Consider the following 14,374-nt stretch of genomic DNA (forward strand, 5'->3'; position numbering starts at 1 on the left):
TCCAAAATTGTCATAACATAAATAAAAGGCATTTTTCCTACCCTGATTTTAGCCCTCTGGTATGAACGCTCTGTTTTAAGGGGCATGTCTGCTGTGAGACTTCAGTGTAAACGCCCACTGCTGTGATTGGCTAACATCTTTCCATTTGAAATAGACAAGTATTACTCTCTCTTTTAGTACGATTTTACTATTACAGCTCTCAAAGTTAACTAATCATGAAAAGTGTTGCATTACATTTAGATCTATGGCATTATATTTAGATCGTGGCATGAAAGGTTGCAGAGATGAATTCTGTATTCGATCACAGACATGTGCATGAAAGCAGTGATCTCATCATTGTAACTCAATTTCTGTACACTAACAAATGCTTTCATCTTCACTGACAGTGCAAACGTGATATAACTAAAAGATTCATTGAATAAAACGGGAGTTTTGCGCGTCAGTCACTGATAAACTCATGCTGTTTGATTGACGGCTTCAGCACGCGCTGCTCCAACGATTGCAAAGGGAGCTTTCTTTAATCACACAGATTATTTTCATCCTACTAAGAGAAACAACGCAAGTTGACGTTTAGTCACAGGTTTGATTTACTGACACACAAACAAAGAACATCTGACTGACCATGAATCAGTACATATCAGATCAGGCATTAGGATTAACAAAGTTACTTACATGTTGTTGCATTACTTTCAAATCCAGGCATTGCACAATATTTTGTATCGTCAATGGCATGTTTATTGCTTGGTAGCTCGAACCGGTTTAGCACCACATAGGCCTATGCTACTTAGGCTACCTATTCTATTGTATGTCGTGCGCAAATCAGTGGGTGGGGCTAAACAGACAGGGATGAAGTAGGCGTTGATCTTCTTCTGCGGAGGCGTGCTTGCTGCCCTTTGACATCATAGATCCCCACTTTGTAAATCCTGTCGTTTGCTGGGTCTGGTGTCAATTAAAGCTTTTATTGGACTAACAAGGAAGTTTTCAGCTCTAAAATTTACAGGATATTCTTAAAGTATGATGACCTCTTATAAGTCAAAAGCTCAAGGAAAATTTGATTTCTCAGTTCATCACCCCTTTAAAACTATAGTGCATTGTTTGCATTAAAAAATAAACTATGTCAAATGTATTGACGTGGAAAACTAGTAATTTCACCATAGATTCATATAATTTAAAGTCTCTGTTACACAGTCAACAAATGGCTTTTTTACCTCAGAAGCAAGGAAAATGACACTTAGGTGAACACTCTTCGTGAATGTGGAAAAACAAAGTTCTTTATGACCTGAGGGATTTCTTGTAAAAAGATTTAAAAAGAAAGAAAAGAGGAGAGTCGTCTGTTTTTGTCTATTTTAAATGTTTGTGATTTTAACATAAAGCTTATGTTTAAATGTTTTGCGAAATATACTATTTCTAATCGTTTAAAAAAAAAAAAAATTGATTTCTGGAAATCATCTCGCGACCCCCACTTTGGGAACCACTGGACTAGACAAACTGTCTCTTCTGCAGGATTGTTTAGTCTCCATTAACAAATGGATGGCAGACAATTTCCTGCAACTTCATGCAGATAAAACTGAAGTGATGATTACTGCCCCAGACAACCTTACCCCTAAGATTAGGCAGGTTATTGGTGGTCTATCATCCTCTGACTGCGGTGACATGAAATTTGGGTGTCATTTTCGACAGATCAATGTGTTTTAACAGTCATGTGAAGTCTGTAGTTCATTCCTGTTTTTCCCATCTCAGGAAAATTGCTAAGATTAAAAGAAAAGAAATGGAGATGCTTGTTCATGCTTTTATTTCTTCACGGTTGGACTATTTTAATATTCTGTAAACTTGTTTGAACAATCTTCTATGAATAGATTATAAATTGTACAGAATGCAGCTGCTAGGCTTTTGACTAGGTCCAGCAGGAGGTCTCCTGTGCTTAAGGCCCTTCATTGGCTTCCTTTTAATTTTAGAGTGCATTTAAAAATTGTAATTATTACTTACAGGGCCTTGCATGGTCAAACACCCTCTTACTTCCAGGTTCTATAGCATGCCCACACCCCTGGTCAGTCTCTGAGGTCTTTAGGCCAAGCTATTCCAAGAACACGTCTTAAGACAAGAGGTAATCGTGCCTTCTGTGTAGTAGCTTCAAGGCTCTGGAACTTTCTTCCTTTAACGTTGAGAACTATGGGTTCTGTGGAATCTTTTAAAAAACATCTAAAGACACATCTTTTGGACAAGCTTTTAATTAACATATGTGGTTTGCCTTTTATTAAATTTATATTGATGGTATTTGTATAGTATATTAATGTATATTTATTTTATTTGTTTTGATGTTATTTTTATTGTAAAGCACTTTGTGACCCCTCCTTGTCTGTGAAAGGTGCTATATAAATAAACTTTACTTACTTACTTACGTAAACTGTATGTTCTCAATTGATATTGTTCATTGAAGCTTACTGTATTATGTAGAAGAGTGTTGTGAGAAAAAGATTTTATTATTACCTGCATTCAGATTTAGCATTTTCCTTCTGGTCAGTCATATGTTCATAAAAAAATTAAAAAAATCTGTTTAAATGTCCAATGATCATCTTGTCCTTTTAACATTTAACAGCGCTAGTCAAAGCATTTGTCAGTTGTGTCTTGTTCCGTTTTCAAAACAATTCAGTCTTTACAATATAAAAGTCTTCGCTACTGACTGAAACACTCATAAAGACAGTCTTTGCCGCCATCTAATGGCACGAAAATGTAACTTCTGTTGCTGTTCACGGTCAGGGACTATTTTTTCTGGCAGAAGGAAGGCTTCTAGAAAAAGTTTACTTCATGAAAGTTGCATTGATACATATTTCTGGCTTTAATATTTGTATTGTGTGGCAACCTGTTTATAAAAGCAATAAGGTATTCGAGGCTAGTGCTGTATTGTGAATCAGCCTCTTGTACCTTATTGCTTACATAAAGGCAAAAGGAAAATGTTTTTGTTAATGTAATAAACAACACCTTTGATTATTCTGCAAGGACACCTGTGGGAACTTGAGGCGGATTGACTGGATACATCCATGACAAAAGACTTTGAGACCAGCAGGTTAAGAATAATTGAAAAGCCTCAGAAAAGCACTGGCATAATTTGATTGCTTGTTTGCGAATGCCACTTGGTTTGATATTTTGTATCTAATGCTGTGAAATTCAGACAAAGTACTTCATGCACACACTGCAAAAGCAATCATTGCTCTCTATTATTTCTTTCCCAAAAAGTCAGATTTGTTATTTTGGCCCACCTGGACTCAAACACGTTTCCCACTAACAAAGATCCATTGTAATGATAACGGACAAAGTCTGTGGGCATCACTGTCCGCTTGCACTTCTGCTGTCTGTGAAGCATACGAATTTGAACTTTGTCTTCTTTATTCCACAAATCCAGCAAAAGCACATCAAACACCAATGTTGCATCTGGTGGGATAACTGAACCTAGAGAGAAATACCAGTGTTGAGCTAGGTGGAATTTTAGAACATAGAGAGAGTGTTTAAACTTAATAAAATCGACGTGACTACTTATTTTATGGAAAAAGTTACACCCTACATCAAGGGCCTTAAATTAGAATCAAGTGCACCAATTAGTAGAATTTAATTGCTCATTGTTAGAACATAATTAAAGAGGATGGCCACACCTAATATTTACATGATATCATTATACAAAGATCAAAAGAGCTGCTTGAGGCCCTCAGAAAGAAGGTTTTGGGGGGATTTAAATCTATTTAAAATCCACCATTCCACTGTGCATAGACAGAGAGCAAGATGCCTAAGGAAGTCTGCAAATTTTCAAAGACATGTTTTGGGTGTGGGTTCCAGACCATTCGCATGTTTCCACCGAAAAGATTGTTAAAACTTGAATGGAGCTGGGGGCAGGGGGCGGAGAATGCTGACACTATGTAATGATGTTGCATTACATTGCTCTGTATGTCTAAATATAAAACTATGTGCAAGAGAGACTCGGTGTGACATTGCAAGATCATCAACAGTTTCAATATCATTCTTGCAAAGACAAAAGAAAGTCTGAAACCAACAATTTACATGAAAGGTGTTGGTACGCTGGAATCACTCCTGGTACTGTGAAAAGCAAAATGTAATTTTCAGTCAGACATGGAATGTTAAACTAGTTATAGTCAGGTAAAAACACATAGCAGCATTATGTCACTGTTTGTTTCTTTGGAAGTCTTTGGAAAAGTTCAGCCGTTCATGACAGGCTATAATTTGCCTGGCCAAGAACTGGTCAAAAATGAGCTTGGGCTCCAGAACGCAGACCATTCTGGTCGGAAAAATGTATTAAAGAACCTCAGAGTGTCTGCATACAGCTCTGGCTATAGTCAATGTGAATGTGCACCAGTCAATTTAGAAAGAGAAACATAAATCTGAAATTATGAAATAAATTAATTTTCAGCTGTAAAGCAGCTCTATAGAAGATATAATTATTAATTCAGTTCAATAACAATGTCGATTTAGCAAAGTTAGTGTCATTATTTAGCTCAGCTCAGTTCAAATTAATTGTCATCTGACAGTGTCAGTGCAGTTAAATCAATAATATTACTAAATATTAATTTTCTTTTGAAAGCCCATCTGAACAAGCCAAAGGCGACATTGGCAAGGAACCCAAACTCCATCAGGTGACAGCTGTGGAGGAAAAACATCCTTGGAAGAAACCAGGCTCAGTCAGACTGGGCCAGTTCTCCTCTGGCCTAAAAGAATAAGCACAGTGTGATTTATGATTCCAATAGCCCTATATAAATATATAAACATGGGTTTCCGTCTCTAGTTATTGAGAATGTGCTTTCAAACTTAATTACTAACTTTTATTTGTATTTCAGGTAATACTTTAGAATACTATTCCATCATTAAGGAATAACTACACAGGAACAAATGAGTAACTATTAACATTCTAGTAACTACCATTGACTAACAATAAACTAAAATTAAAATTTTAAAAAATAAAAATTAATACATAATAGCGCTCAGTTGAATGTGGTAGTTCACTGTTAGCTAATCAATAACGACTAACGTCTCAGGTTACTTGACTGAAACTCTGTTCCCTGAAAAAGCTGGAACAATATTCTGGGCTTGATTCAGTGCTATGGGAACGTCTTTAGAGGTGACCAGCTGTGAATAAGTGTGAAACATGTCAATGGAATTGACCTAGAACTTTTATAGCCTCTGGCAGAGACATCATCAGCATGCGCCTGCATCAGAGGATATAATTAGATGTGCCACAGATGCATCATCAGGTATATTTTGTCTGAAGAGCAGTCCTGGGATATCCTCATTGCGGCAATAAAGCTCAGCATCTCGTTCTCGCTTTTTCAGGGAACAGGGTTACAGTCAAGTAACCCAAGACGTTCCCTTTCAAAAGCTACACTTAATGCTGCACTTGATTCAGTGCTATGGGAAGGAGAAATACCCATGCCGCTGCACTGTAGGTGTCTGGATACCTCACGGTTGTGTAGTGTGTGCTCATAAGAATGTTAAAAGGTCTCAGACATGAGCTTGTGATGTTGACTCAAGAGCCCAGAGTGGAATGAACATCCAAACAGTAAAATTTTATGAATGTGTGTGAAAAGGACCAGCCTGCTGCATCACAAACATGCTTGTTTGCACGAGTTAAAAAGCTTGCAGGATGATGTTTTCCCTACTTTACATCAGTCATTTTAGTGGCTGTTTTAAATCATGTTTGACTTTCTCTGTAGCGTTTTACTATGTTCTCAAAAGAATCTAAATGGGTCGCACATTTTATCATCAGTGTCACATAGAATGGGCTTGTGCAAATCTTATCACACTGTAGGAGTGCACTGGTGAACACACCCCAAAAGTGCGTGGGCACTTAGAATCATCCTGACTTTCCCCCCCTTAGCGGCGCCCCTGCTGATGCCTACTGGCAAAGTTTGACTGCACACCTCATAGGCAAGGGCAATAGCATCCCTCACCCAGTGTGACATTGTCTGTTTTGTGGCAGCCGCCCCTATGACAAACAGATAGTTGCTCTGATGTATGCCACTGGCTAGTGTGGTGGATATAGGTCTGAAGAGCAAGGACTGGACACAGTCTGTGAAGTCTCTCCTGATCCAGCATTGTGAATGGTGGAGGGCAGAAGGCTTCAAGAGTGAGGTGATAGCCATTAGAAAAAAAACAATTTTAGAGTTAGAAACTTGTCAGTAGCTGTCTCTAACAGCTCAAAGGGGGTCTCAACCAGACCCTCCAGGACTATAGCTAAGTCCCATGAAGGAATGTTGGTTCTAATATGAGGCCTCCATCATCTGGCCCTTATGACTAAAGTGTGAGACACAGAGTGAAGTAGAGGGGAGAGTGCACTGTCTGTTGGGAGGAAAAACAGTCCCTCTCTGTTTCATACAAACCAGATTTGTTTCACTACCTCGGGTGGTGTTTCTGCTCCCTTGTCTGTCTGGGCTGTAGATCTGCTCCCACATTGAGATATCTGGGGATATAAATCGCCCTGAGGGACATGAACTTGTCCTGAGTCCAAAGCAGAACGCGCTGCACTAGCCTATTCAGATGGCGCAGATGCAGTCCACCCGGGTGATTAGAGGCTACCGCAGTGATATCCACCCGCACTAGGACATGGTAACCGCCTGACTGGTGGAGGAAGTACTTCAGAGCCAGAAATACAGCCATCAATTTGAGGCAATTGATGTGCCAATGACCTCACCATATCCCTTAGGCCGGACAGCACCTAATACCACTCCCCAGCCCATATGGGAAGTGTCTGTTGTTAGCATCTTGCAACGTCAATGCACCTAGAGTGGGTCACAGGGTGAAGAACCAGGGTCTGAGCCACATAGAAAGGGAACAAAGCCACAATGCGTAACCCTTACCATAAACATGGATTTTTAGAAAGGCATGTGCGCGTACCCTTGCCCTTATTTGCCTTGGGGGATTGTTTGGATGAGCCACAACTGAAGTGGTCTTTGAAAGGGAACGTCTCAGGTTACGCATGTAACTATGGTTCCCTGAGAAGGGGGAACAAGAAACTGTGTCCGAAGACTCACTGATTCAAACAATGTCACTGGCCGGCAACAGCCCGTGATGTGGCTACGTGTGTGACCGCGAGTACAAGAGGGCACCTCTAGTACACATCAACTTCGTCTGAAGGAGACATAACCAGTTATGCTTGAAACATGGCAGCAAGATGCATTTTTCTTTTCTCGTTTTTCTTTTCATGGAACCATGGTTACATGCGTAACCTGAGACGTTCCTTTTCGAATGGGAACTCACACTGTGACTGAAGACACATTGGGAACGAATACCAACACCTCCATGCTGAGGGAATAAGTGCTAACATAAGCAAAAAGAAGGCTCAGCATATTTAGATGCCGGAGACCAATCTCTCACTCAGGTCAAACACGGCGCTGTCAGTAACACTATTCCCTAAGGCAGTGGTTCTCAACCTTGTTTTCCAGTGGGCTGCACTATGGTCCAAGTGCAAGTCTAACGGACCGCATATCATTTACATATGACATCACCAATGAAAACCAATCAGATTTAATGTTATGGTATTAGCAGATATTATTATTACTATAGCTATACCACAGTGTGTTAAAATGGCTTTTTTATATCAAAGTGAAACTCTCTTGTTAAATAAACTCATGTTACACAATCCCCTGATATACAGTATGTCACAAAAAATGAGAACATTGTATTCCACCAAATAAAAACTAACTTACTGACATTAGCATTACAGTGTTCAGATATTCAGGTATTCACATAAACAAAATGTATACAAGCACTTTAAGTAACTATTTAATTCTGGTCCTAGATGTGTTTTCTCTTCAACAGCATTGTAACAGTCACCAAACAATAACAGAATGTTATATAGGCCACCAACGCCTTGATAAGCAAATGTTACTCAACTCACTTTACAAACAGTATTGAGCGCATTGTAATTAATCTTTGACGATATCAAGCATTCTGTCACGTCACAATCCCTCGCGCAGCATCCGCAGCTATTACATCAGACAAACACTTCGAATTCACATTTTTTTTGACATTGTACATTTTGCAAATGCATATATTTTACTACAGAGCAAACAAAGCTTGCCCATCTCGCTCATTGACATCAAACTGATTCTTCCATTCTCAGTACCCTCGCTGCTGATGCTACTCTTCTTGTTTGCAATGTGTTCTTTCATTGGTGTATTCCTCATTTTGTTTTTTTCTTCTCTAATAACAAATTTGCCCATTTTGATCCCTAAATTTACAAAAATAATGGCTACTATTGGGGGGAACCCTTACCGGGGAGAGCAAACAGTGCCTGTCCCACGGCAGAGCTCAAGGTCTGGTAATGCCAGTCTCTGACAGGTATTACTTTTAAGGGAATACAGGCAAAGAGGAAGAATATTCCTTTGCCTTATCACTATCCTAGGGGATCTGGCTCAGGACCCCAGGGGAGTCCTCAACCGAACGATCCTCAGACCGGGATGAGGCCAAACCTAATATCTAGGTGTAAGAGTTTATCTGACTTCTGTAACATGAGGCAGCTAGCAGACGGTCAGTTTAGCCAGTCTGTCTGCTTCCTGTCCTGGGCTCCAGTTTGTCATGTTTCAGCTCTAAGATTATGTGCCATATTACTAGAGAGAAGAGCAGCACCATCCCGAGACGGATGAATACCATCTCTTTTCAACAGGTCAGGTCTGCCCCAAAAACTTTTCCAATTGTCTATGAAACCTATATTATTCTGCGGACACCACTTAGTCAGCCAGCCATTGATGATAATCTGCTAACTATCTCATCACTCCGACAAACAGGAAGGGGACCAGAGCAAATTACTTCTCCTGACATTGTTTTTGTGAGTTCACACATCTCTTTAATGTTCATTTTAGTGATCTCCGACTGGAAAAGTCAAACATCATTTGTGCCGACGTGAATAATAATTTTAGAATATTTACGATTAGCATTAGCCAGCACTTTTAAATTTGCTTTGATGTGATGTGCAGGTGCTCTGGCTCCCGGCAAACATGTGACTATGGTGGCTGGTGTCTCTATTTTCACGTTCCGTGTAATAGAATCACCAATAACTAGGGCACTTTCAACAGGATTCTCAGTGGGTGCGTCACTGAGTGGGGAGAACCTGTTTGATGTTCTTATTGGAACGGAAGAGTGGTGTTTTCGCGGCTAGGCCGCCTCACCGTTACCCAAGTGCCCTGCTGCGCGGGCTCTACAGCCAGAACCGAACAATGTACAGAGTTCACTAAGCTAGTCGCATCCAAAACAGTATCTAAAGCCCCTGCATTCTTACTATCCTCGATTAAAGTTTGGATGCGTGTCTCTAATTCTGAGATTCTCTCTGTCAGCATGACTATTTCCCTACATTTATGACATGTAAATCCCTCGTCGCTGACAGGGAGAAACTGAACACGAAATAACACTGGGAGAGGATGACATGACTCACTGTGTTTGTAGACTGATATGATCCAAGTTACCACAGCTGTTTGATGAACACGTTGAAATAGAGCACGTGCAAGACTGATGACAAGTTAACAAGCTAGCGAGATGCAAACTCGTTGTAACAGCGATTTAGATTCAAAGATTACAAGCCAGCGATGTTAGATTAATGTGGTAGGCAATAATAATAATAATATAAGCAACAATGAATAAAAGTAGGATGAATGATGGAGTATAAAAAGAATAAAAAGGATGTATGATGGAGTATTTCTTTGCCAAATAAGTTTTGGAAAGCTCTTTTTTTTTTAGTATGGCCCTGTATGACATCATAACGGGTCAAATTCTTTGTATGGGCACTTCTGGAAAGGTGTGCACACACATCAACCAGAGCAAGAGCAAACCCATCAACGTGCTTCATGTAGGTTGTGGAAGTCATCGGCAGTGCTGTACAGGACTTGCCTGAGAAAGATTTGCCATTTTGTTTTTAGACCACAAAATCAACAATGTCACCAAAGAAGTGGTACTTGAAAGTAACCAAAGAAATGTGTTTTTGGTTGTGAGGGAAAGATAACCTTGTTCATCTTCCCAAAGAACTCAACATTAAAGGAACACTCCACTTTTTTGAAAATAGGCTCATTTTCCAACTCCCCTAGAGTTAAACAGTTGAGCTTTCCTGTTTTCGAATCCATTCAGCCGATCTCCGGGTCTGGCAGTACCACTTTTAGCATAGCTTAGCATATTTCATTGAATCTGATTAGACCGTTAGCATCTCGGTCAAAAATGACCAAAGAGTTTCGATATTTTTCCCATTTCCCACTCTTCTGTAGTTACATTGTGTACTAAGACTGACAGAAAATGAAAAGTTGCGATTTGGCTGAATGGATTTGGCCGGAGATTGGCTGAATGGATTCGAAAACGGTAAAACTCAACTGTTCAACTCTAGGGGAGTTGGAAAATGAGCCTATTTTCAAAAAAAGTAGAGTGTTCCTTTAAGGGAACAGTGGATACAGTTTGTTTTTCTGGGGCAGCAACAGAGTTGTGCAAGTGTGTTTTTTTGTTTCTGGCATTACTGTGCTGAATGCTTTATAAACAAGGCCCAGTGTGACGCTGGAATTGCAAATCATTTGAAACTGGAGCGGTGATAAAAGATCCCGGTCATGAGTCGTAACCGCAGACGGTAAGTAAAACTGCATCAAATGTCTGTGTTTTGTGGGCAATCTGCACGTATGCCTATAAGTGAATAAAAAGTTATTCAGGGATAATGTGATAATTTATTCTGCTCATGACTCTTTAGCTTCACCCAGTTCACCCCACTTCCAGGAACTTGACTGTTTTCGGAAAGAAGTGGTACAGCTGTATCTGTCTTTTATAAATCTGATAAAACTAAAGACTTTTTGGAGAAATGAAGGATGCAATACTTCTCTAGAGATACTCAAGATTAACATGAGATTGGCAGAAACTATGTGTGTTATGTCTGCTTTAATATTGGTTACTAGAGTGTTAATCGTTACTCATTTGTTCCTGTGTAGTTATTCATTAATGACAGAACAGCATTCTAAAGTGTTACCGTATTTCATTTGGATATAAACAAACTGTATACAAACTGTATAAACCTGTATTCTCCCACAAGCCTATGTGTTAGAAAGAATGTGTTATCTATCTGTCTAACTTCAGGATGAGGGACACAAAAATGAGGGCACAATAAGTTTCCAGCACATTCAGTACATTCTATACAACAATCCACCATTTTGTCAATATATTTTATTACTATTTCTAATTCTAAGGGGATAGTTAATGAATGTTGTTTTTTGCAAGAAGATCAAATAAAAATTTGTAAATAAATCATTCATGTTAATGAATCAAATAACAAATCCACTGTGGAGAACCACTGTGAACACATTAAGATTTTTGTAAAATCAGGGATATGTATTGCCTTTTTGGTCTCTGTCATACTAGGAAAATCATTTATTTATTAGGGGGAAAAAACAGAAGACATTGTTACCAGCTCCCAAGACTCCATAAGCAAGATGAGGAGGTACGGTGATCTTCCTTCGCTCGTTTACACACATGCCCTGAACTCCTTTATCCAAACCTGGAATGACTTTAGATTCCACACCCACCTGCCCCACGAATGGAAAACCCTTATCCAGGCTGAGTGAGAGAGAAAGAGAGTTCCATTAGAGATGGTCACTCGAGTTGAACTCCAGATAAATTGTGAGGAAAAGGAGAAAATTTTGTCAATAATCTAGAGAAAATACAAGATTCAACATAAAACATCTAGACAAAGATTTTGTTTTTTTTTTTTTTAACACTGTCACCTGAACCTGAGGAAAATTCAAGAGGAGATAATCATAGGACAACCCTCTGCAGAAGAGAATATTCATGTTTGAACAGATAGCATCAAGCAACATAAACAACAACAACTAAGTAGAAAACTTAAAGGAAAAGAGAGGTAAAAACATTTGAAAAGACAGTGCTATTTATCTCTCATTGGATATTTGCTTGAAAGAACAGCACAGAAAGACATTTTGGACATAACAGGAATTTTGGAGAAAGAAAAAAACGTCTCGGGTTACGAGTGTAACCCCTGTTCCCTGAGTAAGGGAACGAGACGCTATGTCAGATGACGTGATGGGAACCCTCTGCATTTTGTGTTCGTGAAGCACCTCTGTATCCAACCAATGAAAAGACGTGACGTCAGAGGCGGGTGACGCCACGGATCAGGAAGCTATAAAGCACACCTGAACACAAAGCACGCCAGCTTCTGTAAAATGTCTGAAGCAAGCGCACCAGGTATGCAGGAGATACGGCCATGTGACGTAGCTTCTTGTTCCCTTACTCAGGGAACAGGGGTTACACTCGTAACCCGAAACATTCCCTTTCGTGGGAACTATTGACGCAACGTCAGATGACGTGATGGGAACGCAATCCCAACTATGCCTGGCTGCTATCTTGTAGGACCCTGGCCCCTGGAGTGATATTAAGATTAAGATTATAAAATCTGATGAAGGTGTGCTGGGATGACCATCCAGCCGCACCACAAATGTCGTCCATGGAGACTCCTGATAAGAGAGCTCTAGACGCGCCATACCTCTTGTGGAATGAGCATGCACCACTAAGGGACACGGACATCCCACTGTCTCATATGCAAGTGAGATGGCCTCGACCCCCCACTTGCTCATCCGCTGCTTAGATGCTGGGCCCCCCCTCTTAGGGGACCTGTAACATACAAACAATTGTTCTGTTTTCCTCCACAGGGCAGCTCTGTGGACATACGCATCTAATGCTCTCACTGGGCAAAGCAGATTCTTCCTTTCCTGATCCGAACTCGTAAAAGGAGGCGGGCAGAAAGCCTTGAGTACAATGGGACCTGGGACCCTCGTTGGAACCTTTGGAACATAGCCTGGTCTGGTATGCAGGAAGGCTTTTACCATACCAGGCGCAAATTCAAGACAAGATGGAGCGACTGACAGCGCTTGTAAATCACAGAATCTCTTCAGAGAAGAGACGGCCAGAAGAAAAATGGTCTTAAGTGTCAAGAACTTGTCTGACACCTCCTCTATTGGCTCGAAGGGAGCCTCAGCCAGCCCTTGGAGCACAATAGTGAGGTCCCAGGTTGGAGTTTTCGTGCGCACCACAGGTCTCAACCTGAATGCACCATGGAGGAAGCATACTACTAGGGGGTCTCGACCCAGCGAGGAGCCCCCTACAGGGATATGATGAGCCGAAATAGCGGCCACATATACTTTCAGCGTGGAAGGGGTTAAACCTTCCGAGAACTTTTCCTGAAGGAACTGAAGCACGTCAGAGACAGAAGAATGGACAGGGTCCAAATTACGTTGTCCACACCACATAGAGAACAACTTCCATTTCAAGTACAGCTTCCTCGTGGAGGGAGCTCTGGAGTGAAGGATGGTCTCCACAACCTCGGTTGGGAGACCAGTTCCTATGAGCCTCGCCCCCTCAGAGGCCAGGCCCACAGTTTTCACATTTCTGGGCGGGGATGAAGAATCGTGCCGCCCGCTTGAGACCGGAGATCCTGCCTGAGGGGAAGCTCCAAAGGAGAGCCGTGAAGTAGTGACATTATGTCCAAAAACCATATTCTGGTCGGCCAGTAAGGGGCCACCAATATTAGGTCGACCTTCTCCTGGCGAACCTTCTCCAGAACTCCCGGGAGCATTGAGACTGGGGGGAACGCATACAGACGTAGCCTCGGCCACGTCTGTAGCATGGCATCCAGCCCTAGAAGTGCTGGGTGCTGAAGTGAGTACCACAGAGGGCACTGAGCTGACTCCTCTGTGGCAAATAGATCGACTTGAGCTCGACTGAAAGTTTTCCATATCAACTCCACCACCTCAGTGTGGAGTTTCCATTCCCCCGGTCTCGCGCCCTGCCTCGACAGGGCGTCCGCTCCCACATTCAACCGCCCGGGGATGTAAGCTGCTCTCAGCGAGGTCCCTGGGACCAGAGGAGTATGCGACTGGCCAGCTTGAATAACAGGCGAGACCGCAAGCCCCCCTGATGGTTGATGTATGAGACCACCGCAGTGTTGTCCGTGCGGACCAACACATGGTGATCTCTCAGGTCTGGGAGGAAGTGTTTTAATGCAAGAAACACTGCCATCATCTCCAGCCGATTTATGTGCCAGGAGCGCTGATGGTCCTCCCAGAGACCCTGAGCCGAGCGACCACTCATGATCGCCCCCCAGCCCGTGAGGGAAGCATCTGTCGTAAGCATTACACGATGACCAGAAGTCCCCAGCACGGGTCCCTGGGATAGGAACCAAGGCTTCTTCCACATGACCAGAGCACGAAGGCATCGCGCGTGACTTTGATCATGCGAAAAGGATTTCCCATCGGGGAAAACCCCTTGGTCCTGAGCCACCACTGTAAGGGTCTCATGTGCAGGAGGCCAAAAGTAATGACGTTGGACGCAGCTGCCATCAGACCCA

The 14,374-nt window shown here is 41.6% G+C and overlaps 1 protein-coding gene across 2 annotated transcripts in view; it reads right to left on the minus strand.

Moving 5' to 3' along the window:
- Window positions 1–14,374, minus strand: part of fkbp10a (FKBP prolyl isomerase 10a) — a 179,581-nt gene that overhangs the window by 130,248 nt on the left and 34,959 nt on the right. For both annotated transcript variants that reach the window (XM_067411835.1, XM_067411834.1), the window contains 2 exons: window positions 11,426–11,574; window positions 3,258–3,447 (listed from right to left, as the gene is read on the minus strand). In XM_067411835.1, the coding sequence (XP_067267936.1) occupies window positions 3,258–3,447; window positions 11,426–11,492 (257 nt within the window). In that variant the 5' untranslated portion in view covers window positions 11,493–11,574. The remainder of the gene's footprint in view (window positions 1–3,257; window positions 3,448–11,425; window positions 11,575–14,374) is intronic.

The sequence above is a fragment of the Chanodichthys erythropterus genome, chromosome 15, assembly GCF_024489055.1.
Source record: "Chanodichthys erythropterus isolate Z2021 chromosome 15, ASM2448905v1, whole genome shotgun sequence".
Classification (NCBI taxonomy): Eukaryota; Metazoa; Chordata; class Actinopteri; order Cypriniformes; family Xenocyprididae; genus Chanodichthys; species Chanodichthys erythropterus.